The 24,236-nt window shown below is 71.4% G+C and overlaps 4 protein-coding genes across 4 annotated transcripts; 2 read left to right on the top strand and 2 right to left on the bottom strand.

Moving 5' to 3' along the window:
* Positions 1–332: 332 nt before the first annotated feature.
* On the bottom strand, positions 333–2,175 carry RDH5 (retinol dehydrogenase 5). Its single transcript, XM_086628558.1, has 4 exons — positions 1,860–2,175; positions 893–1,151; positions 649–812; positions 333–556 (listed from the first exon to the last, which is right to left on the bottom strand). Exons 1-4 carry the CDS (start codon positions 2,173–2,175, stop codon positions 333–335), a joined length of 963 nt encoding a protein of 320 aa, XP_086484684.1.
* A 1,662-nt stretch (positions 2,176–3,837) lies between these two features.
* Positions 3,838–5,611, bottom strand: BLOC1S1 (biogenesis of lysosomal organelles complex 1 subunit 1). Its single transcript, XM_086628572.1, has 4 exons — positions 5,542–5,611; positions 5,202–5,274; positions 4,314–4,446; positions 3,838–4,019 (listed from the first exon to the last, which is right to left on the bottom strand). The coding sequence occupies exons 1-4, from the start codon at positions 5,600–5,602 to the stop codon at positions 3,909–3,911; spliced, it is 378 nt and encodes a 125-aa protein (XP_086484698.1). The 5' UTR covers positions 5,603–5,611; the 3' UTR covers positions 3,838–3,908.
* Positions 5,612–9,937: 4,326 nt separating this feature from the next.
* ITGA7 (integrin subunit alpha 7) lies at positions 9,938–20,823 on the top strand. The gene is made up of 26 exons (XM_086628622.1): positions 9,938–10,104; positions 11,849–11,976; positions 12,066–12,145; positions 12,256–12,511; positions 13,468–13,599; positions 13,771–13,890; positions 15,123–15,330; positions 15,450–15,643; positions 15,762–15,850; positions 15,940–16,067; positions 16,235–16,330; positions 16,410–16,471; positions 16,567–16,736; positions 17,114–17,284; positions 17,391–17,503; positions 17,613–17,811; positions 18,161–18,238; positions 18,321–18,400; positions 18,514–18,591; positions 18,669–18,771; positions 18,862–19,074; positions 19,142–19,234; positions 19,354–19,467; positions 19,557–19,655; positions 19,725–19,850; positions 20,641–20,823. The coding sequence occupies exons 1-26, from the start codon at positions 9,938–9,940 to the stop codon at positions 20,821–20,823; spliced, it is 3,480 nt and encodes a 1,159-aa protein (XP_086484748.1).
* A 700-nt stretch (positions 20,824–21,523) lies between these two features.
* On the top strand, positions 21,524–24,116 carry MCRS1 (microspherule protein 1). Its single transcript, XM_086628562.1, has 13 exons — positions 21,524–21,648; positions 21,730–21,865; positions 21,958–22,116; positions 22,213–22,322; positions 22,414–22,522; positions 22,610–22,748; positions 22,836–22,911; positions 23,062–23,090; positions 23,212–23,304; positions 23,432–23,514; positions 23,624–23,711; positions 23,807–23,934; positions 24,027–24,116. Exons 1-13 carry the CDS (start codon positions 21,539–21,541, stop codon positions 24,111–24,113), a joined length of 1,347 nt encoding a protein of 448 aa, XP_086484688.1. The 5' UTR covers positions 21,524–21,538; the 3' UTR covers positions 24,114–24,116.
* Positions 24,117–24,236: the final 120 nt, after the last annotated feature.

Genomic DNA, 24,236 nt, shown 5'->3' with positions numbered 1-24,236 from the left:
GTGGCTGGAACCTGCCAGGAAGGGGCTGGTCCCACTGGGAATAATGGGGAGGGGGCAGCACGTGGCCTCGGTGTGAGCACCCCGGTCAGTGGGACCCCGGGGGCGGCAGTGGTGGCATCGGTGTCCCCGTGGGCCCTGGAAGCTGTCCGCCCCCCGGGACTGGGGTCTCCATGTGCCACCAACGGTCCCCGGAGCCACGCGGGCACCCGGTCCGGCCCTGGCGCAGGGACGAGCGCTTTGCACGGCACCGGTTTATTCGCAGCGCTGGGTGGGTGGGTGGGTGGGGGGGGTCTCACAGCCCCGTTGGGGGGGCTGGTGGGCGCAGCGGGGCGCTAGCGGGCACGGTGGGCCGGCTTGGGCAGGATGGTGGCCAGGGCGAAGTCGACGAGGCAGGCGGGCAGGTAGGAGGCGGGCAGCCAGAGCAGCTTGGCATCCCAGCCGGCGCTGTAGCGGGTGCGCGGGTGGCGCGCGGTCAGCGCGTGCTCCATGCAGCGCGTCACCTTGCTCAGGTCGGCGTCGCAGATGACGTTCATGATGAGCCGCTGCACCCTCAGGTCTGCGGTGGTGGTGGTGGTGGAAGAGGGGTGGAGGGGTGGGGGTCAGGCGGGGGCTGGCAGCGGAAGGGGAAACTGAGGCACGGCCACTCACACTTGTGGAAGAACTCCTCGCCGTAGCTGAGCCGCGTCTCCGGCGCCAACCGGTCCCAGAGCTGCCGCAGCGACGCCTCGATGCTCTCCAGGTTGGTCACCGCCGTCTTGAAGAAGCCGGGCTCCACCACGCTCACCTTCACCCCGAAGTGGTACATGTCGCGCCTGCGGGATGCCAGACGGGGCTGGTGGTGGTGGGGGGGGACTGGTTTTTTTGGGGATGGGGGTCACTCCCCGGCACCCACCGGAGGCTGTCGGAGAAGGCTTCGATGCAGTACTTGGAGAGGCAGTAGCCGCCGCCGTTGGCGGCGAGGCGGCCCAGGACGCTGGAGGTGTTGACCACGCGGCCGCGCGCCCGCTTGAGCAGCGGCAGCAGCCGCAGCGTCACCTCGATGGCGCCGAAGGTGTTGACGGCCATGACCTGCCGGTAATCCTCCACCGCCATCCACTCCGTGGGGCCGATGGGGTTGGCCACCCCCGCGTTGTTCACCAGCCCGAAGAGACCTTTGGGGGGGGACACAGGGGACGGGGACGGGCAGGGGTGCCCCTGCCCCATAGCACTGCCCCGGGACCCCCGTCGTGTCCCTGTTGTGCACTGGGGGGGACCCCCCGCCCCACCACACAGCCCCTCTCCAGGGGTCCCACCTCCCCCCGAGCACCCTCACCCTTCGCCTGGGGACACCCTGGTGGGACCCCCTGCCCCAAGGCCTCATCAGGGACCCCCAGTCCTGCCCCCCAGCACCACTCTGGGACCCCCCGTCCTGCCCCAGAGCCCCTCCATGGAGCTCCCTGCCGTGCCCCATAGTGTCCCGGGCTGGGACCCTACAGCACCTCTCCCAGGACCACCCGTCCTGCTCCTTACCAGCCCCTGGGGGGACCCCGTCATGCCCCCCAGCACCCCCCCCGGGTCCCATCCTGCCTCTCAGCAGCCCCCCCCCCAGCTCCTATCCTGCCCCATAGCACCCCACCAGGACCCCATCTCACCCCTCAGCACCCCCAAGTCCCATCCTGTCCCATGGCACCTCCCCTGGGACCCCACCTCACCCCTCAGCACCTCCCAGGTCCCATCCTGCCCCTCAGCACCTCTGCTGGGTCCCATCCTGCCCCATAGCATCACAGCACCTCCCCTGGGACCCCCATCGCACCCCTCAGCACCCCCCCAGGTCTCATCCTGCCCCGTAGCATCTCCCTCGGGACCCCCCCACCCCTCACCTTTCTCGCCCACCTCCTCCCGCACCCACTCCACGGCCCTGCGGATGCTGTCGGAGCAGGTGACGTCGAGCAGGGTGGTGCGGAGGTGCCCCCCTGCCCCTGCCCGCTGCAGCCCCTCGGCGCCACGTGGCGTGAGGCACGCGGCCAGCACGCGGTAGCCCCGGCGGGCCAGCCGCCGCGCCAGCAGGTTGCCGAAGCCGCTGTCGCAGCCGGTGATGAAGACGTGCCGGTCGGTGCCAGCGGGCAGCGTGCGCCGGTCCCGCAGCAGCCAGCCCAGTGCCCAGCCCAGCGCCAACAGCACCGCGTACAGCCACATGGCGGGGGGGGGGGGGTCTGCAGGGGGTGGGGGGCGGTGGTGGTGGGAGACGGACCCCCTGGCACACCCCGCCACGCCGACCCCTGTGCCACGAGTCAAAGGCACCGCGTCCCGTGCAGGGGAACCCCCCGCACCGTGTACCCTGCCCCACACATGGGGGGCAGACCCTCCCCCCCCAGGTGGATAGTGGAAGAATGGGGGGGGCACAGCTTGACCCCAGCTTGGAGTGAGTCCCGCTGGGCCTTGGTCTGTGCCCACGTGCTGTGGGGGACCCTGGGGGTGGTGTGTCCCCCTCCGGGGTGGGGGTGAGCACCCTACACCATGCTGAGCCCCCCCTGCCTCCCCCCACACCGTCACCCCCCCCCCCCGAGTGTCCCACCGACCTCCCTCCCGCTGGCGCAGGCCGGCCGTGCCGCGGATTAGCCGGGCAGCGCGTCAGCACCTGGCAGGGACCCAGCGCCTGCGGGGTGGCACCGGGGGGGGGGGGGGAACGGTGTGTGTGCGGGGGGGTGTCCCAGCTGCTCCCCCCCCTGCCCCAGCTTAACCCCGTCCCCCTCCCAGGGCAGGGATGACCCCAGGTGCCCTCTGCTCCTGACCCCCGCGGAGAGGTGACCATCACCACTGCCTCTGGGACCCCCCCAAATCCGCCCCCCCCCCCCGATAAGGCAGCCCTGGGGGGGTTGTTCCCCCCGCTCCAGAAGCCAGGTTTTGGGGAGGAGGGTGTCAGGGTACCCCACTGCTCCCAGCAGCAGGTGCTGGCCAGGGGTTATGAACCCACTGGGGATGGGAGGGGGGTCCAGAGTGACACCCCCACCCCCCCACCATCCTACCCTGGGGCGCCAGGGGGGCACCCCATGTCTGCCCTGGGTCCACGGAGCCGGGTGAGGGCCAGGAGTGGGCAGCAGCCCCCCCACCCAGCCCAGCCTTCGGCGCACACGAGACCCGACAGACCCCCCGGCGGGGGCTGCTGTGGCCCCAGCCTGCCTGACCCCCCCCAGCCCAGCTCGGGGTGCAGAGCAGAGCGCCCCCACACCGACCCCCCCCTACCTCCGGTGGGGCAGCGGGCTCCGGGCGCTGCTCCGGCTGCGGTGGCAAAGGCCGTCTGAGCCGGGGGGGCCACGGCCGCTCCTCCCCCTGTGCCGGGGCAGAGCCCGCAGCCAAAGTTCACAGCGGGCTGAGCCCCCCCCCGACCCCCCTTCCCCACCGGGCGCAGCTCCAGGGGGGCACCCGGGTGCACGGGGGTGCCGGGACACCCCTCGCCTTGTTGGCAGACCCTCACCATGGAGGGAGGGAGGGTCACCCCCCACCCCTGGGCACCTGGGACCCCCCAGCTCCCCGTCCCAGCCCTGGGAGGGGGCATCGCCCGGAGCTGGGGGGCCGAGCTCGCCCGGGAGGGGGATTAGAGCCCTCCCAGCCCAGAACGGGCCCTTTGTCTGGGAGAAAAAGGGGCCTCAGAGCCGGGGTTAAGCGGTAAGAGGATGAGGGGGCTTAGGGGGGGGCAGCCGAGGGCTGTGCCAGCGCCCCGGCACGCGCCGGCTTTCCCCCCCCCCCACCGCCGCACCACCACGCTTTATTCCACCCGCTCGCCGGGACGGCCGCGAGCTGCCGCGGCACCGCGGCACGGGCACGCGTTATCTGCCGGGACCAGCCGTGGCGGTTTCGGGGTGTGGGGCCGGGGGGTGCGGGGTCCCACCGGCGGCGGTGCCAGCGGTGCCAGCGGTGCCAGCGGCGGCTCAGGAGCAGGAGGGCTGGAGCTGCCCCTTGTAGACGTACTCGAGCGCGGTGGCGATGGTCCGCATGTCCAGCTCGATGCTGCGCGCCCAGTTCTCCACGTCGCCGATCTCCTGCCGGGATGGGGAGGGGGCTGTCGGGGAGCTGCCGGTGTGATTTGGTGCGGGGGGGGGGGTGGCTGGGACCCCGTGGGTGCTCCCCACCGTGGTGCGATCCCGTGCTGCTCCGGCGTGGAGCCGCGGGGGCTGGGGGGATGCAGCCCACCCACCCTCCGGCACCGGGACCGGCGAGCTCCCGGCACACGTGGGTGACCCACGGCACGGCTCCCGTGTCCCAGAGGGGAAATTCCGCCCCCCAGGGATGGGGTGTGACCCCCCCTGCCCACGCTGGAGCCGGGGGACCCCCACCTTGAGGGCCTGGTTGAAGTTCTCCACCATGGTGATCCACTGCCCAGTCTGTTTGGCAAACTGGGCCGCCTGCACCTGCAGCGTCTTCACCTCCTGGTCCAGCTTCCGCTGGTTGACGTAGGCCTGGGCCACCCTGGGGGGGCCGAAATGGGGGGGACAGACGGACATAACATGGGGGGTGGGAGCCCACCCCAACGGCCCCGGCGTGGGGGGGTCCCCAGGGAGGGGGTGGCTGGGGCAGGGGGGAAGCCAAAGCACTGGGGGGGACTGGGGGGGGTTGTGGGGGAGCTGAGGGGGTCCCTGGGGAGGGGTTTGGGGGGGGCAGAGGGGTCCCTGGCTGAGGGGGAGGGGGATGGGGTTTGGGGGGGGGGGTTAGGGGTGTAGGGGTGTCTGCATGGGGGTTTGGGGGGGTCCTGGACTGGGGGTGCTGGGGGTGAAGGGGCACCAGGGTTGGGAGGTGGTCCCTGGGCAGGGGTTTGGGGGGGGCTGAAGGGGTCCCTGGCAGGGAAGAGGTTTGGGGGGGGTGTTAGGGTGTGGGGGTCTCTGCATGGGGGTCTGGGGGGTCCTTGGCTGGGGGCAAGGGGGCACCAGGGTTGGGGGGGGGTCCCTGGGCAGGGGTTTGGGGGGGGCTGAAGGGGTCCCTGGCAGGGAAGGGGTTTGGGGGGGGGTTAGGGGTGTGGGGGTCTCTGCACGGGGGTTCGGGGAGGGGGGTCCCTGGCTGGGGGTGAAGGGGCACCAGCGTGGGGGGGGGTGTCTCTGACTGGGGGTCTCTAGATGCAGAAGGGGCGTGGGAGGCTCAGGGGGTCCCAGCCGGGGGGTTCGGGGGGACAGGGGCTGGGGTCGATGAGGAGGGGGCCGGGGGGGGCAGGGGCTCCGGGGGGGCCTCACCCCACGTTCAGGTGATCCACCAGGGCCTCGGTGAGGCGGGTGGCGGCGGCGATGGCCTCTCTGCGCCGCCGCTCTGCGGGACGCGTCCGTGAGGGGCGGCGGGATCCCCGGCCCGCCGCCCGTGACGCCAGCAAGCCGCTGCGTGACGTCAGCGCGCGGGGCGGTGACATCACCCTGCCTCCCCCCTCCCCTCCGCGCCGCGGTTCCCCCCCCCGCCCCGCTCCTTTTCCCGCCTTGACAGACAGCCCCGCCGGCCAATGAGGTGCGCCCCCGCGCTGAGCGGCAGCTCGGGCGGCCAATAGGGGGGGCGGTCGCCATGGGGACGGGGGGGCGGGCTCACCCTGCAGCTCCCGCCGCTCGCTCTGCCGCGCCTGGTGCTCCTTCAGCAGCCGCGACAGCATGGCGGCCCCGGCCCCGCCCCGCCCCGCGTCACCTGACCGCCGCGTCACCGCTGCGTCACGGCCCCGCCCCGCCCCCTGGGGCCATAGGGGTCTATAGGGGCCCGGCTGGCGGCCCGGGGGGCTCTGTGGGGGCTCGAGGGGGGGCTGTAGGGGCCTGAGGGGGCTATGAGGGCCCAGATGGGGGCAGAGGGATCCGAGGGGTCTATATGGACCATAGGGGCCGGGCTGGGGGGCTATGGGGGCTTTGGGAGCCTGTCTGGGTGGCTATAGGGGCTATAGGAGCCTGGCTGGGGGCTATAGGGGCTTTGGGAGCCTGTCTGGTTGGCTATAGGGGCTATAGGAGCCTGGCTGGGGGCTATAGGGGCTTTGGGAGCGTGTCTGGGTGGCTATAGGGGCTATAGGAGCCTGGCTGGGGGCTATAGGGGCTTTGGGAGCGTGTCTGGGTGGCCATAGGGGCTATGGGAGCCTGGCTGGGGGCTTTGGGAGCATGTCTGGGTGGTTATAGAGGCTATAGGAGCCTGGCTGGGGGCTATGGGGGCTATAGGAGCCTGGCTGGGGGCTATAGGGGCTTTGGGAGCCTGTCTAGTTGGCTATAGGGGCTATAGGAGCCTGGCTGGGGGCTATGGGTGCTTTGGGAGCCTGGCTGGGGGGCTATGGGGGCTTTAGGAGCCTGGCTGGGGGCTATGGGGGCTATAGGAGCCTGGCTGGGGGCTATAGGAGCCTGGCTGGGGGGCTATGGGGGCTTTGGGAGCCTGGCTGGGGGGCTATAGGGGCTATAGGAGCCTGGCTGGGGGTCTGGGCACCTGTGGGTACTGTAGGGGCCTGTCTGAGGGTGCAGGCTGCTGTAGGGGTTTGTGCTGGGGGACGTATGGGTGCTATAGGGCCGGGCGCTGTGGCTCTGTGGCACGAGGAATCTGTGGTGCCTCACATGGACGTCGGGCTCCCCTCACTCTGCTGGTCCCAATATGCCCAGTATGCCATACCATGGCCAGTATGGCACGAGGGGTTCCGTGGGGATCCTGGAGGAGCTGAGCACGGCTCCATTAAACCCACTTTCACTCCCCAGATTGGGAATTCCCTGGCGGCAGCACCGGGACTCGGAGCTCAATCCGAAACAATCCAGAAGCGTCTTTGTCAGGGTGACCCGGCGTCAGGTGCGGCCGCCGCGGCCGATCCGGTGCCAGGACGTAATGGATGGGCCGGCAGCGGGAAGGGGGGGGTGGGGGGGAGCGGGGAGGGCTCCGAGCCGCGGCCGCTGCCGGCAAAGTGCGCCGCGGAAATTAAATTGGGCCGCAGAGCGCCGGAAGGGTGAGCTGGCAGAAATGCCGGGATGCGGCTGATCTCACCGGGCTTAAATCAGCCCGAGAGCTGGGATGAGGCCGAGCCCTTGGCCGCGCGCCGGCTGGCGGCAGCCGAGCGGAGTCAGGAGGAGGAGGAGGAGGAGGAAGATCTCACCAGGCTGGGGAAGGGAGCATGAGGAAGGCGAAGAGGCTGGGGCTGTGGGGAGGGGGCTGTGGTGGTGGGGTGGGTGCTGCTGGGGCTCGGGATGCCGGCGGCACAAGGCTCTGGTGTTGACCGTTCCTTCCCAGCCTCCCTTCAGGGTTTTCCCGGCACCGTCTCCGTATCCCGGTTGGATTCTCCCCATGGATTCGGCTCCTGGTTCTCCTCCGAGCCGGCGACCCGGAGGAGCTCCGGGAACACGAGCTTCAAACGTGGCCAAAGATAAACCAGGGAATGGGTAAAAATAACCCCGGTGGCTCCCCACGCGCCCGGCCGGTGCCGGCCCGCTCCGGTTACACCACCGAGCTCTTGTCCGCAGCCTTGGGAAGGGCAGAGGAATTTATTCCGCCCTTTCCATCGTTAGCTGACGAGCGCGCCCGCGCCGGGGCTCGGTGTGTGCCGGGGTCGGCCGCTCCCCGCGAAAGGTTTGGGTGTGCCGGAGGGCTCCGGCGTTCCGGCAGCTCTCCCGCCCCGCGAGGGCCCCGGGATGCGGCACCGCTCCCCGAGCCGCGCCGACCCGCTTCCTGCCCTTCCCTCCACAGGAATGCGGATCGCTGCCCGGTCTGGCACCGCTGCCGGTGACGGCCGAGCCTCGTGCGGGCGCCTGTGGGAATTCACACCTCTCCCAGGCGCCGGCTCTCGGCACGTGCCGGGGATGTGCCTCAGTTTCCCTCGCTGACGCTGCCTGGAACCGCAGCGAAACGCTCTCGTGGCTGCTCCGGGAGGTGCGACCGGCCCGGGCTGCCGGCACCGGAGCTGCTCCCGTGTGCGGCTCCACCGCGGTGCCGGCGAGGTGGTTCGGCCGCGCCGGGAGAGCCCTCGGGAGCGTTTCCCCTCCATCCGTGTGGAAGCGAGCGGCGGGTTCCGTCCTTGCCCTGCCCGAGCGCCGCTCCCGGCCCTCGCCGCTCCCAGGCTCCAGCTCTTTCTGTGCCCAGGGCAGCGCTCCGGCACTCCCGCCATCTCGGCTGCGCGGTGCCGGTGGAGTGAGGCTGCGGCTTCTGGGAGCTCAGGGTTGGGAGCCGAGTGCTCCCCGGCAAACCTCATTTGGAAGTTGGCCCTCGCACCGAAAATAAAATTCTCTCAAGGGGATGCCACGGGCTGCCATGATGCCAGGAGCGCCCCGGCTCAGCCGGGACCAGTGATGGTGGCAGCCGCCTGTGCCGCATCCCGCTGAAACCCCATCGCCGGCAGCTGGTGCCGCGGTGGGACGAGGCCCCGGGGAGCCCCGCGGTGGGAAATGTCCTGGTGTTCGTTCTCCTCCCACCTCCTCCCCCCTGGCTCCATGGGCACCCCGAGGTCTCGATCGGGTTTTTTTTTGGGGGGGGTCCCCTCTGTGCCAGGGGCCGGCACTGGGAGCCCGAATCACGGTTTCACCCAAACCAGCTGCCCGTCCCACCGCGGCCACCATGGCGTGATGCCATCCCCTCCACGTGGCAGAGCTGGCGGGGGGCTTGGCGCTCCCCCCCGGGTGGGTGCAGGGGGTGGGTGGGGGGCAGCAGGAGGCTGAGCAGCCCCCCGGGACCGGCTCTGTTCCCATCCTCCGCTCCCGGCACAGGGATCAGCCCTTTCCCACGGCGGGCACGAGGGACGGGGCAAGTGTGGGAAGGACAGGGGGCAGCCAGGGGGACGAGCTGGACCCTCACCCCAAACACAGTGAGGAGGAGGAGGAGGAGGTCGGGGTGAAGGACTGTTCCCGCATCCGGCGTGGTTCCGGAGCTGGTTCACACGGCCGGGGCGGCCCTGCCAGCTCCCAAAAATCCTCGCGGGGCTTTGGAGAGCGGGAGCGGTTAAAAATAGCCGGTGTGCTGGAAAATATGACAGCCCCCCCCTTCCCCCCCCCCCCCCCCCCGAGCTGCCGTTTGGGGCACAGGGCTGTGCTCCAGCCGCAGGCCGCTCCCGGGGGACCCCGGCCCTGATGCCCACGGGGTCCGTCCGTGCCAGCCCCACGGTGCCCCTGGGAGCCTGCGGAGGCCCCTGCGGCACGGGGGTCCCGCTCCTGCCCGGCTGCTCCCCTCGTTTTGGGGTGCGGGGGGGTTGCTGCCCTCCCAGCCCAAGGGTGGCGGAGGTCGGGGGACCCCACGAGCGCGGCCTTGGCACTGGGCAGCCGCCAGGATGGCAGCTGTCTCGCGAGCTCCCCCTCCCCCTTGCAGAGGGTGCCAGGGTGGGCGATTGCCCCCCGCCTCGCCCCCCACCCCGGGGAGCCCCCGGTGCTGTGCCCGGCCCTGGGGGACGTGGCGCTGGAGGGGGGTCAGCAGCGGTTTGGGGAGCCTGGGGGGGTCACCAGTGCCCCCAGGGCTGTGCCAGGACAGGGGATGTGCCACAGCGGTGCCAGGGCTGGGCTGGGGGCTTTGACATCTGCCCCCGTGCCCGGGCACGGCTGGTCTGTGCAGCATGGGGTGCCAGGGGCTGCGATATGGGGTTATTATGGGCTGCGATAGCGGGTGATGAGCTGCGATATGGGGTATTATGGGCTGCAATACGGGGGTGATGCGCTGTGCAGCACCATGTGGGGTGCACTGCGGGGTGATGGGTGCGATGCCCATGTGGGGTGCGGTACAGGGTGGGGGGCGCGATGCCCCATGTGGGGTGCACTGCGGGGTGATGGGTGCGATGCCTCATGTGGGGTGCGGTACAGGGTGGGGGGCGCGCAGCCCCGTGCAGCGCTGCGCGGGGGCTGTGACAGCCCCGGACCGAGCCCCCCCTCACCCCCCCCCGGGGAGTGACCCACGGGGCGACCCCTCCCGCGGCGGGCGGGGCTGGGGGGGGGGGTCCCGCCCTCCCCGCACCGCGCGGGCTCCTCCTCGGCGGCGGCGGCGGCGCGGGGGGAGCGGCGGGATGGCGGGGGCGCGGCGGTGGCTACCGTGGCTCTGCCTGCGGCTACTGGCGAGCGCAGCCTTCAACCTGGACGGCGGCGGCCCGGTGCTGAAGGCGGGCGGCCCGGGCAGCCTCTTCGGCTTCGCCGTGGCTCTGCACCGGCAGCTCAGCCCCGAGCCCGCCGGCTGGTGAGTGAGGTGGGGGGGGGTGGGATGGAGGGGGGGGCGGGGGGGGCGCGGAACATCCCCCCGCACTCACCGGCAGCGCCGCGGGTCCTGCCCCGGAGTGTCCCCCCCGCTGGGTGCCCCCCCTCGGGTCTGTGTTCGTTCCCCCCCCCCGCGCTGAATCGGGGACCGGCAGCGCGGGGGTCCCGCCGCCAGCTCCCCGGGATGCCGGCGGGCACCGACGCTGCCCCCGGGATCCTGCCCGCCTTCCCCCCCCACCAACCCCCGCCACCTTCACGGCTCGCGGGATCGCCCACGCTCCAACCGAGCTGGAGACCCGAGGGGACGGGGATGGGCGCGGGGATCGGCCGCCTGCGCTGCCCGGCGGCACCATCCACCGGGAGGAGGAGGCGAGGGGCGGGGGGAGGGATCGATGCCCCGAGCGCAGCCTCGGGTTGCCCCGGGTGGATGGACCCCCCCCCCCCGGGCGGACCATCCCGGGCCGTGCCCCCCCCCCGGCCGTGCCCGCCGCCTCCCCCGCGCCCGCTCGCCGCTGAGCTGGCAAACGCCCACCCGCCGCATGCCAGGGCAGCCACTGGCTGTGGCCGCGGTGCCAGGCCTGTGCCCCCCGTGTCCCCCGCAGACCCCAACCCCTGCGGCCCCCGGGGGGCTCAGGCTGCTGGCAGGGGGGGGCTCAGCACCAGGGCCCCTTGGAGCGGGCAGCTCTTGGGGCGCTGCCACTCACACCTCCCCAGCCGCTCGCTGGGCCGCAGCCGCCATCGCAGCCACCCCGGCTCACCGCCACCTGTCCCAGTGCCCCCAGCCCGGCCAGTGGCACCGGCCAAAGGCACCCAGCCATGGCTGCCACCCTCTCCGCATTCCTGGCATCGGGAGGGACATATTCACTCTCCGGTGCCCTGGCTCCCGGGCAGGTGTTTGCGGAGCCACTGGCACTGCACTGGGCTCTGCTCTGCCAATACCGCAGCGGTGTCCCCCTGCCCGTCCCCCCTCGCTCCCTGGCAGGGCTTGGGGACTGGTTTGGCCCCGCGGGCTCCTCGCACGGTCGCCTGGCCCTGGCACCCAGGGCCGTGCCGGGTGCCCTGGCGCGGGGTGCCCTGGCGCGGGGCACGCTCCTGTGCCGCCGTCCACTCCCTCCTTTTTTGGGCATGTTGCTGCAGGGTTATTTTGAGTGAATTCCAGTTTATTTTTACCGGCTTGGCCTCTCCGCCGCCCCCCGGGGCTCCCTTGTGTCCTCAGGCCACCGTCCCCCCAGGGAGAGGGGCTGGGGGTGCCCACAGGTGCCCCCCGGCCGCCGAAGAGCCACTGGCATTGTGGCACTCGCCCGACAGAGGAGCCTCCCCCATCCCCGGGGAGGGCTGTGTGGGTTGGGGGTCCGGGTGCCCCCAACCCTGCTGCAGTGAGGGGCACAGGGCAGGAGCGGGGGGTCCGGGTGTGCGTCACCTCCTGCCCACGCGTGCGCCGAGCTGCGGCTGAGCCCTGGGAACGGCCATGCCAGGGCTGCAGCTGCTGTGCCGGGCACCGCGCTGGGCACACGCCGCGGCGTGAAATTGGCGCGGGGGCACGGGGACAGCTGCGTGGGGGCAGCAGGGTTGGAGACAGGGATGCGCCGGATGGGTGCCAGGGTGGGGGGTGGGTGACGCACCCCCCGGGTGTGCAAACCCAGCGCTGCACGTGCACACCCAGGGCTTCTCGGGGGGTGCTGGGTGCTGCCCCCCCCACCCTGACGGGGGGGTCCCCGCTGTGGCAGGCTGCTGGTGGGGGCCCCCCAGGCGCCGGCGCTGCCCAGCCAAGGTGCCAACCGGACCGGGGGGCTCTTCGCCTGCCCCCTCACCCCCGAGCTCTCCGACTGCTGGCGGGTGCCCATCGATGAGGGAGGTGAGAGTCGCGCCTGGGGGGGTGCTCGGTCCAGGGGGGACCTCACGCCGGGGGTCCCGGTGGGGGCTGACGTGTCCCATCCCCACCAGTGGACCCGCAGCGGGAGAGCAAAGAGAACCAGTGGCTGGGGGTGAGCGTCAAGAGCCAAGGCGCGGGCGGCAAGATCGTGGTGAGCGCCGCCGCGATGGCGGGACGGGGGCAACGGCACGAAGGCGGCGGTGGCGGGAGGGGGTCCCCAAGCCCCCTCCTGACCCCCCATCCCCAATTCGCCACCCGCAGACCTGCGCCCACCTGTACGAGGTGCGGCACCGCGTGCGGCAGCCGCTGGAGACGCGGGACGTGATCGGGCGCTGCTTCGTGCTGAGCCAGGACCTGCGGGCACGCGACGAGCTGGACGGCGGCGAGTGGAAGTTCTGCGAGGGGCGGCCGCAGGGCCACGACCGCTTCGGCTCGTGCCAGCAGGGGTTGGCCACCGCCTTCAGCCCCGACCTCCGCTACGTCCTCTTCGGGGCCCCCGGCACCTACAACTGGAAAGGTGAGGGGGGGGGAGCAGGTGGGACCCCCCCCCCCGGCGTCCTGGCCAGGGTGGGCGAGGGCATGCTGGAGTTTGCGTGCACACGCGTGTGGGTGCGTGTTCGTGCCTGGGTGGGTGTGTGCACACGTGCAGGGAGGGGATGTGAGCCGTGAGTGGGAGCGTGTGGGGCGAGGGGGGGCTGCATGTGAGTCGGGGGGGGGTGAGTGTGTACAGGGGGGTGTGCTGTGTGCGAACACGTGTGTGTGTGAGCACGTGTGTGTGAGCACGTGTGTGTGAGCACGTGTGTGAGCATACATGTGTGTGAACACGTGCTTGAGCATACATGTGTGAGCGTGTGTGTGCATGCTGTGTGTGAGCACACGTGTGTGTGTGAGCACACATGTGCTGTCTGTGAGCACGTGTGTGCGAGCACATGTGTGTGAACACGTGTGTGTGAGCATATGTGTGTGCATGCTGTGTGTGAACACACGTGTGTGTGAGCACATGTGTGCTTTGTGAGCACGTGTGCGTGAGCATATGTGTGTGAGCACGTGTGTGAGCATGCATGTGTGAGCACGTGTGAGCACACGTGTGTGCTGTGTGAGCACACACATGCCTGTGAGAGCACACATGCACGTCCGTGTGCCTGCCGTGTGCGAAGCACACGTGTGTGCTGCGCGTGTGCGTGCTGTATGAGCGTGCGTGAGCGTGCGCATACAGGGGTGCGCGCGCACGCACGCAGGCGTGTGCACATCCGTGCGCATCCGTGCTGTGTGCATGCCAGCACGGGGGGGGGAGACGTGCACCCCCTGCACCCACACGCCCAGGTAGGTGCGTGCACACACACGCGTGTCCGTGCCCAGGCCCGGAGCGGGTGCCCCCCCCTGCACCGCGGGCAGCTCCAGCGCCCCTCTGCCCCCAGGCAGCACGAGGGTCCCCGCGGGGGGGTCCCCCCTCACCCCCCCTCACCCCGGCAGGGAACGTGCGCGTGGAGCTGCTCAACCAGAGCTCCCTGGACCCGCTGCGCTACGACGACGGCCCCTACGAAGCCGGGGGGGAGAAGGACCAGGACCCCTCGCTCATCCCCGTGCCCGCCAACAGCTACCTGGGTACGGGCGCAGCGGTGCCCGGGCGCGGCGGCACGACACGACACGGCACGACACGACACGACACCGGGGGGACCCCACACCTCTCTCCGCTCCGTCGCCAGCCCATGCCCCAGCTGCGGTGCCCACCCTGATGCCCCCCCTCTCTCTCTCTCCCGCCCGCCCGTGGCGCAGGGCTGCTCTTTGTCACCAACGTGGGTAGCTCAGACCCCGACCAAGTGGTCTACAAAACCCCCCAGCCTGGCGAGAAGGTGCCCGGCGCGGCTGGCGACGTGCCCCACAATAGCTACCTGGGTGGGTAACCGCCCGCCGCGGCGACGTCCCCGTGTGCCGCCTTCCCCGGAGCCGTGTCCCGTGGTGTGTGTCATGTGTCGTGTGTGTCCGTCCCCCCCCCCCAACCCCCCCCCCCCCCCCCCGTCTGTAGAAGGGAGAGGAAAGCAGAGCGCCCGCCTGCACACGCGTGTGCACACGCGTGATCCCGCGCAGACGCGCACCGGGCACGCGCCGCCCTCCTCGTGCGCTCACGCGTGCACCGAGCACCCCCCTTTGCACCCACCGCCCTGGGACGTGCATGCCCCCCCCCTACTTTGCACCCACACTCCCCCGCACCCCAGGACACGCATGGCCCCCCCTTGCACACCCAGCCGTGCACGCGCGTGGCTGCACACACCCCCCCACCCCACCGCACGCACACCCCCCCCAGGCCTGGGACCCCTCCTGGCCGTCACTCACCCCGGGGTGGGGGTCCCCAGTTCCACCCCCCCCCCCCAAGCCTGGGGTCTCCGCGGGCAGCGCTGCCTTGTCCCCCCCCCCCATCCCTGTCCTGTCCGTGTCCCTGTCCTGGGGCGGGGGCTCTGCCAGGCTGGTGGGGGGCAGACCCCAGGGAACGGGGGGGTGCAGAGCCTGGCATGGCCCCCCCCCACCCCACTGTCCCTCCGCTCTTCCCCCCGGAGCTGTTTCTGCATGGGGGGGGTGCACGTTCTGCGGGGGGAGGCAGCGGCTGCGTCCTGCTGGTGCCTGGTGGGGGGACTGGGGGGCTCGGGGGGGGGCCGGGCACTGCAGCTGCTGCATGTGGGGAAGGGGCTCCTGGCCCCCCCCGCCATGGAGGGGGCTCTGCCACTCTCTCCAGCTGGGGGGGGTCCAGCTCTGCTCTGGGTCTTGCTGCTCTGGCCCCAAAATCTTCCCTTCTCTCCCCGAAATCTCCTGCTCTGGCCGTGTGGGGAGGGGCTGGTCCTCCCCCACTCCCGCAGCCTCTGCCTCCCCCTCCCCACTTTGGCTTCCATCGGCCCAAGGCGGGGAGGGGCCCCCGCAGCCCTGCCCACCCCCAGCCCGAAACCACTGTGCCCCAGGGAGCGCAGAGCAGGGAAACTGAGGCACGACCAGACACCCCCCCCAATTCCCACGCCAAACACGAGGGTCCCCGAGCGGAGACGTGACCTGAGCAGGGACAGACGGACGGATGGTGGGTGTGGGGGGCCGGGTGGGTGCTGAAGCCTGTCCCCCCCCCCCCAAAACCACCCCCCCAGGCTTCTCGGTGGACTCGGGCGCGGGGCTGACGCGGCGGCGGGAGCTGAGCTTCGTCACCGGAGCCCCCCGTGCCAACCACACCGGGGCCGTGGTCATCCTGCGCCGCGACAGCGCCAACCGCCTGGTGCCAGAGGCCGTCCTGCCCGGGCAGCAGCTCACCTCCGCCTTCGGCTACGCCGTCGCCGTCCTCGACCTCAACAGCGACGGGTGGGTTTGGGGGGGACCCCCTTGGCAGCCCCCCCCGGTCTCGGTGCCGTGGCTCGGGGCGCTGGCACGGTTGGCCATGGCCGTGGCTGGGGGGGTTGATGGAGCCGCCGTCCCTGCAGCTGGATGGACCTGGTGGTGGGGGCCCCCCACTTTTTCGAGCGTAAGGAGGAGATCGGGGGGGCCGCCTACGTCTACATCAACGCAGCGGGACGCTGGGACTCCGCCACCCCCCTGCGCCTCAACGGCACCCGCGGCTCCATGTTCGGCATCGCCCTCAGCGCCGCCGGCGACCTCAACCGGGACGGCTTCGAAGGTGGGGGGCTCGGGGGTCCCCGTGGGCTGGGAGCTGGTGACACGGGGGCTGCATCTCATAGAGGGTTGTGGGAAGGGGGGGGGTCTCAGCCCCTCCTCACCTGCCCGTGCCCCCCCAGACCTGGCCGTGGGAGCCCCCTTCGACGGCGCCGGCAAAGTCTACATCTACCACGGCAGCAGCCTGGGCATCGTGGCGAAACCAGCGCAGGTGAGGGGGTGCAGGGCCGGGGGGTGCATCACCCATCACCCCCCCAACCCCGCCACTGGTTCCCGGTGTCACCGGCGCCTTGTCCCCAGGTCCTGGACGGGGAGGGCGTGGGGGTGACGGCCTTCGGGTACTCGCTCTCGGGGGGGCTGGACGTGGACGGGAACCTGTACCCCGACCTCCTCGTCGGGTCCCTCTCCGACACCGTCGTGTTGTACAGGTGGGTGCCCCCCCACCACAGGCACCCCCCATCACAGGGCACCCCCTGACCCAGGGGGCCCCTGGGCACGGCTGGGGAGGGGGGAGGCAAATGCCGGGGCTGTGCAAGGCTCGGGGTGCCCTTGAGGGGGGGGGCCCAGCCTGGCACCCCCCGTTTGTCCCCCGCAGGGCCCGGCCGGTGGTCCACGTCTCCAGGAACATCTCGCTGCTCCCCCCCAACATCGACCTGGAGCAAAGCAACTGCCAGCACCGGGAGGGCGTCTGGTGGGTGCCCCCCCCAGCTCCCCTCCTTGGGCATGGCTGGGGGGTGCCACCCGTCTCACCCCGTGCGTGCCCCCCCCAGCGTGGATGTCCGAGTCTGCTTCAGCTACACGGCCAGTCCTGCCAGCTACGGCCCCCCCCTCGGTGAGCGCGGTGGGACGGGCAGCGGGGTGGGGGGGACAGGACCCCCCCGGGGGTGGGACCCCTGGCATCGCCCCCACCCTTACCCCCCCCCCCAGTGCTGGAGTACGTGCTGGACGCGGACACGGAGCGGCGGCGGCTGGGCCTGGCCCCCCGCGTCGCCTTCCTCGCCCGCCGGCCCTGGGACCCCGAGCACCAGGTCTCCGGTACGGTGGAGCTGCCGCGGCAGCGTGCCCGCGCCTGTGCCACCGCCACCTTCCAGCTCCAGGTGCGGCCTTGGCCCATCCTCATCCTCACCCTCAGCCCTGGCCCCATCCCCGTTTTACCCCCATCCCTGTCCTTGTCTCTATCCTCATCCTCATCCTCATCCTCATCCTCATCTCTGTCCGCGTCCCCATCCCTGTCCCTGTTCTCATCCTCCTCCCTGTCCGCATCCCTATTTTCTCCTCATCCTCATCCCTGTCCTCATCCTCATCCCTGTCCCCATCCCCATCCCCACCCTCATCCCCATCCCTGTCCTCATCCTCATCCTCACCTCTGCCCTCATCCCCATCCCCATTTTCTCCCCATCCCTGTCCCCATCCCCACCCCGTCCCCATCCTCGTCCCCCCCGTGCCCCCCTCACCCGCTCCCCCCTGCCCGCAGGACAGCATCCGTGACAAGCTGCGCCCCATCGCCGTCACCCTCGCCTATGGCATCCGGGGCGCTGGCACCGCGCGGCGGAGCCGGGGGGCCGCGCGGCGGAGCCGGGGGGCCGCCCTGCCACCCCTCTCGCCCGTGCTCAGCCCCCAGCAGCCCAGCAGCCACCGCACCGAGGTGGGCACCCGGCCACCCTCGCACCCCCAGACCCCTCCCGGGGGGTTCCAGGGTGCACTGTCCCATGCGGGGGCTGCCTGAGTGCCCCCCCCGTGCCCCCCCCCAGGTGCAGTTCCTGAAGCAGGGCTGCGGCGACGACAAGATCTGCCAGAGCAACCTCCAGCTCCGCTACCAGTTCTGTGCCCGCCTCGGGGACGCCGACTTCCTCCCCCTGCCCAGGTGAGGGGACACCCCGGGCCGGGACCCCCCCCCCGCAGGGTGCCAGGGACACCCTGGGCTGTGTGCAGGGGTGCGGGGAGGGTCTCAGAGCAGCTCTGCCCCCCACCAGGGGCGCAGATGGCACCGCCGTCTTCGCCATGAGCGACCAGAAGGACGTGGCCCTGGAGATCCACGTCACCAACCTGCCCTCGGACCCGGCGCACCCGCAGCGGGACGGGGACGATGCCCACGAGGCCCTTCTCACTGCCACCTTCCCCCCGGAGCTGCCCTACTCCGCCCTGCGCCCCTACGACGGCCGGGCACCCCCGGTGCGGCGGGGGGCGAGGGGGCAGCAATACCGAGGGTGGCACTGGGGGTGGTACCAGGGGTGGAATCAAGGGTGGCACCAGGGGTGGTACCGGGGGTGGCAGCGGGGATGGCACCGAGGGTGGTACCAAGGGTGGTACCGAGGGTGGTACTGGGGATGGTACCGGGGGTGGCACTGGGGGTGGTGCCAAGGGTGGTACCGGGGGTGCCAGGGGCAGAGGGACGGGGTGGTCCTGGGGGTGCAGAAGGATGGGGATGGTGCTGGAGGTGTGGGATGGGGTTGGTTGCGGGCACAGCAGGCTGGGGGGTGCCAGCTGTGGGGGACTCAGCTCGGTGACCCCCCAGGACAAGGCGGTGGTGTGCGTTGCCAACCAGAACGGCTCGCAGGTGGAGTGTGAGCTGGGCAACCCCATGAAACGCGGAGCCCAGGTGGGTGCAGGTCCCCGCTCCACCCCCCCTGCCAGCCCCTGTGCCCCCCCCACCCCCTCAGCCCTCACCCCTCTGCCCCCAGGTGCGGTTCTTCCTCATCCTCAGCACGGTGGGCATCACCCTCCAGACCACAGACCTGGCGGTGGAGCTGGCCCTGTCCACGTGAGCCCCGGGGGGGTGTCAGGGGGGCATCATGGTGCCACCCCACGCTCAGCTCGTTTGTGGTGGGGGGGTCGGTGTGATTCCCCCCGACCCCCCCAAACGCCTCCCCCCAGGATCAGCGAGCAGCCGGGGCTGGAGCCGGTGGTGGCACGTGCCCGCGTGGTCATCGAGCTGCCGCTCTCCGTGACGGGGTGAGTGAGGGTGGGGAGGGGGGTCCGGGACCCCCCCCCACGCCTGCCCTGACCCCCCCCCCGGGCTGTCCCCGCAGCGTGGCCGTGCCACCCCGGCTCTTCTTCGGCGGGGTGGTGCGGGGGGAGAGCGCGATGCGGCGGGAGAGCCAGGTGGGCAGCGCCGTGCGCTTCGAGGTCACGGTGAGTCGCCCCAACGCCCCTTCGTGCCCCCGGACGGGGGGGGTGGCCGTGGGGGTCGGTGCCACCCTGGTGACGCCGCCACCCTGGCAGGTCTCCAACCGTGGGCAGTCGCTGAAGACGCTGGGCTCGGCCTTCCTCACCCTCCTCTGGCCCCACGAGATCAGCAACGGGAAGTGGCTGCTGTACCCCCTGCACCTGGAGCTGGTGGCATCTCCAGGGCAGCGGGTGCCCTGCACCCCCCCTGCCAACCCGCTGCGCCTCGCCCTGGTACCGCCGTCGCATGGGGGGCACGGGGACGCGTTGGTGCCCGGGAAGGGGGTGGGGGGTCCGTGCTGACCCCTCCCTCCATGCCCGTTCTTCCTCCTTCTAGGAGCCACCAGGGGAGGCTGACCCCACCGACGCACCCGCCCCGGGGTCCTGGTGGGTGCCAGCACCCGCGGAGAGGAGGAGGAACGTCACCCTGGTGCGTGTTCCTGGGGGTGCACCCGCTCCTGGGGTGCTATTCCCACTGCGGGGGTGTTCCCGCTCCTGGGACCACCCACTCGCAGGGCACACGGCCGGGCTGACCCCCCCATCCCGCAGGACTGTGCCCAGGGCACCGCGCGCTGCCTGGCCTTCCGCTGCCCGCTGCCCAGCTTCGAGCGCGCCGCCGTGCTGACGGCCCGCGGGCGCCTCTGGAATGGCACCTTCCTGGAGGTAGGAGGGGACGGGGATGGGTCCCCCCCGGATGGGCATCCCCCGGGGGACGGGGAGGGGGCTCAGCCCGCCCCGTGCCCTCGCCGCAGGAGTACCTGGCCGTCACCTCGGTGGAGCTGATCGTGCGTGCCAGCGTCTCGGTGACCTCCTCCATCCGGAACCTGGTGCTGAAGGATGCCAACACGCAGGTCCGGACCCCCGGCCCCCCCCGGTGCCCCCCTCCCCGCCGCCCCCCGTGACCGCCCTCCCCTCCCCAGATCCCCGTCTCCATCTACCTGGACCCCGGGGCGGCGGTGGCGGGCGGCGTGCCCTGGTGGGTCATCCTGCTGGCCGTGCTGGCCGGCGGCCTCGTCCTGGCACTGCTCGTCCTCATCCTCTGGAAGGTGAGGGGCGGGCACGGGGTGCCCGCAGGAAGATGTGTCCCCCTCCCCATGGCACGGGGTCCCCTGGATGTGCTGAGCTGTGCTGTGCTACCCCGGCTGTGCCGTGCCATGCTGTGCCATGCCATGTCACCCTAGCTGTGCCATCCCACTCCGGCTATGCCATGCTGTGCCATGCCACCCCAGCTGTGCCATGCCATGCTATGCTGTGCCATCTCAGCTGTGCCATGGCACTCTAGCTGTGCAATGCTGTGCCATGCTGTACCATCCCAGCTGTGCCATGCCATGCCATTGCATGCCATGCCATGCTATGCCATGCTGTACCATGTCAGCTGTGCCATGGCATCCCAGCTGTGCCATGCCATGCCATGCCATGCCATGCCATGCCATGCCATGCCATGCCATGCCATGCCATGCCATGCCATGCCACCCTAGCTGGGCGATGCCATGCCATTCCATGCCATCCCAGCTGTGCGATGCTGTGCCATGCCATGCCATACCATGCCATGCCATGCTATGCCATGCTGTACCATGTCAGCTGTGCCATGCCATGCCATGCCATGCCATCCTAGCTGGGCGATGCCATGCCATCCCAGCTGTTTGACGCTGTGTGATGCTGTGCCATGCCATGCCATGCCACGCTATGCCATGCTGTGCCATCTCAGCTGTGCCATGCCTCCCTAGCTGGGTGATGCTGTGCCACCCCAGCTGTGCCATGCCATGCCATGCCATGCCATGCCATGCCATGCCATGCCATGCCCCGTGGGGCACTGACCCTCCCGTCCCCCCTTAGGTGGGCTTCTTCCGCCGTGCCCGCCGCGCGCCGCCGGCCGTGCCGCGGTACCACGCTGTGCGGATCCCGCGGGAGCAGCGGCCGCAGTTCCGCGAGGGCAAAACGGGCACGATCCAGCGGAACGCGTGGGCCGCGCACCTCGGCGGCCCCGACGGCGCCCACGTCGCCCCCAGCTCGGCCTAGTTCGCCCCAATAAAACTGCGCCCCTTCCTCGGAGCCGCCATGATGGGTGTGGTGCGGGGGGGGGGGGGGTCGGGGTGTGGGCGCCGCCATGATGGGTGTGGCCGTTCCGGCCGACAGCGGGTGCCTGTGGGGCCGGGCCCAGCCGTCCCCGCCGGGATAACGGGGCTCGTCCCGTGCGTTGGGGCCCCCGACCCACCGGTAACGGCGGCCCCCGAAAGGCGTCGCGGCGGCCGCTGCCCTTAGTCAAGATGGCGGCGCCCTGAGCCAAGATGGCGCCGCGCCGCAGACGAGCTTTAGAAATGGCGGCGCCCAGCGCTGCTTCGGCGCGCCCGGCGGTGGCGTCACAGAATTTTCCGGCGCGTAACCGGAAGCGGCGCCGTCCATGGAGGCGGCCGAGCGGAGCGGCCGGAGCCTCCGCTCCCGGGGATGGTGAGGCCGCGGCGGCGGCACCGGAGCGGGCCGGGCGGGCGGGGAGGGGGGGCGGACGCGGGTCCTCTCTCCAGGCCGGGGGGGTCGGGCCGGGGGGGGCCTCCCTCATCTCCCACCCCGCCCCCCCCTCCTTCCCGTTCCCCCCCGCAAAGCTGCACCCGCGGGGGGGCCCGGCGGCCCCGGTTGTCGCGGGGGGGGCCCGGGGTGAGCTCTGGGGGGGTGGGGGGCAGCCGCGGACCCCCCCCGCCTCCTCCGCCCCCCCCCAGACGTGCCGCTCTCCGGACTGATGGCGTCGGGCGCGACGAGCCGCTCCGAGGACGAGGAGCCGCCGGCGGGGCAGAGACGCGGCCCGGCCCCGGCCCCGGGCGCCGTCCCGAAGCGCCGCAGCTCGTCCCGGTACGCGGGGGGGGCGGGAGAGGGGGGTGGGGAGGGGGCACCGGTGCCCACCGGTGCCCACCGCCCTCCCGGTCCTTCCAGGTTCATCAAGCGGAAGAAGTTCGACGATGAGCTGGTGGAGAGCAGCCTGGCCAAATCCAGCCGTGCCAAGGGCGCCGGTGGCACTGAGCCCGGGCGCTGCGCAGGCACCGAGCCGGCCTCCGGCGAGAAGAAGAAGGTGAGGGGCCGGGGGGGGCCGGCTGGGGTGGAGGGGGGGGCTGGGGAGCTCAGAGAGGTTCCCGATCCCCTGCCCCGTCTACGCCTGCTCAGGTCGCCAAGTCCGTGTCTGCGCCCGTCGCGCCCAGCCCGGTGCCAGCGCCCGGCCTCGCCAAGAGGATGAAGAAGAGCAAACAGCCGCTGCAGGTGACGAAGGACCTGGGCCGCTGGAAGCCCGCCGACGACCTTCTGCTCATCAACGCCGTGCTGCAGGTTGGCGGCCTCGGTTGGGGGGGGGGGGGGGGGGGTTGGCACCCCAGGGTGGGATTGGCCCCCCGGGGACCCCCCCTCACCCGGCGGCTTTCCCAGACCAACGACTTGACCTCCGTGCACTTGGGCGTCAAGTTCAGCTGCCGCTTCAACCTGCGGGAGATCCAGGAGCGGTGGTACGCGCTGCTCTATGACCCCATCATCTCCAAGTGAGCGCGGGGCAGACTGGGAGGGGGGTGCCAGGGCCGGGGGGGGCAGCGGGGGCTCTCACCCCGTGGCCCTCCACGTCCCCCTGCCCAGGCTGGCCTGCCAGGCCATGCGGCAGCTGCACCCCGAGGCCATCGCCGCCATCCAGAGCAAAGTGCTCTTCAGCAAAGCCGAGGAGCAGCTGCTGAACAAGGTGGGATCGGTAAGAGCCGGAGGGGGCTGGGGGGGTCCCAGGCTCTCACGGAGGGGTCCTCGGTGCCATGTGTCCCTTCTTCCCCCCCTCCCACAGACCAGCCAGCCCACGCTCGACACCTTCCAGGACCTTCTGCACAAGCACCCCGATGTCTTCTACCCGTCCCGCACTGCCAAGGCCCTGCAGCTGCACTGGCAGCTCATGAAACAGTACTACCTGCTGGACGACCAGACTGGTGAGGCCTGGAGGGCCCCCCCGTGCCCCCCCTGTGCCCCCCTGAGCCCCGCAGCCCCCTCACTCCCTCCCCTCCTGCTCCTTCCAGTGCAGCCGCTGCCCAAAGGGGACCAAGTGCTGAACTTCTCGGACGCCGAGGACATGCTGGATGACAGCAAACTGAAGTGAGGTTTTTGGGGGGGCTGGGGTGGGGGACAGGGGCTGCGGGGGGTGGCACCATCTTGGCAGCGAGCTAAAGGCGGGTTTTGGGGGCTGGGGTGGAGAGGGGGGGCTACGCTGGGGGGGCACCATCTCATCCTGCCTCTTCTCCGCAGGGATGTGCGGGACGAGGTGCTGGAGCACGGTGAGTCCGGCCCCCTCCCCTGTGGGCAACCTGAGTCGGGGGGGTGGAGGCCCAGGACCCCCGCAAGACAGGGGGCAGGTGCCCCCCACCCTCCCCAGCTCCATTCTCCCCTTCTCCCCAGAGCTGACCGTGGCCGACCGGCGCCAGAAGCGGGAGATCCGGCAGCTGGAGCAGGAGCTGCACAAGTGGCAGGTGCTGGTCGACAGCATCACGGGTGAGTGCTGGGGCGCAGAGGGGGGGGTGTCTGTCTGTCTGTCTGTCTCCCCCCCCAGCCCCCTGTCTGTTCCCCCCTCCCCTCACCCCCCTCCCCTCACCCCCCTCCCTCACCCCCCTCCCTGCAGGGATGAGCTCCCCGGACTTCGACAGCCAGACGCTGGCCGTGCTGCGGGGCCGCATGGTGCGGTACCTCATGCGCTCCCGGGAGGTGTGTGCAGGTGTTGTGCCCCCCCACAGAGGAGCCCCCCCACTCCCCGGGGAGCCCCCCCAACCCTTCCCACAGCCCCCCTGACATTTCTGTGTCCCCCCCCTCTCAGATCACGCTGGGCAGAGCCACGAAGGACAACCAGATCGACGTGGACCTGGCCCTGGAGGGACCAGCCTGGAAGATCTCCCGCAAGCAGGGTAGGGATGGGGCTGGGGGCTCAGGGGGGGGCTCTGGAGTTGGGGGGGGGCTGTGCTCCCCCCTCCTCTCACCCCGTATCTCCCCCCGCCTCCAGGAGTCATCAAACTGAAGAACAACGGGGATTTCTTCATCGCTAACGAGGGCCGGCGCCCCATCTACATCGACGGACGCCCTGTGCTCGGCGGCAACAAGTGGAAGCTGAACAACAACTCAGTGGTGGAGGTGAGCCCTGGGGTGGGGGGGGAACCTGGGGAGGGGTCTCGGGGGTCCTACCCTGCTCACTGTCTGCCCCCCCCCCCTCCCCCCCCGCCCAGATTGCCAGCCTGCGCTTCGTCTTCCTCATCAACCAGGACCTGATCGCCCTCATCAAGGCGGAGGCGGCCAAACTGGCCCAGCAGTGACAAGGGGTGCACAGGGGAGTGGGGGTCCCCACAGTGCCCTGTTTGGTGATGGGGACCCTCAGCCCCCTCCTGGGGGGTGCTGGGCCCCTCCTCCCCCAGAAGATTGTTACCTTCCAATAAAGT

The sequence above is a fragment of the Tauraco erythrolophus genome, chromosome 31 (genome assembly GCF_009769465.1).
Source record: "Tauraco erythrolophus isolate bTauEry1 chromosome 31, bTauEry1.pri, whole genome shotgun sequence".
Classification (NCBI taxonomy): Eukaryota; Metazoa; Chordata; class Aves; order Musophagiformes; family Musophagidae; genus Tauraco; species Tauraco erythrolophus.
Note: the sequence above shows the minus strand (reverse complement) of the source record. Positions and strands in the feature narration are given on the sequence as shown.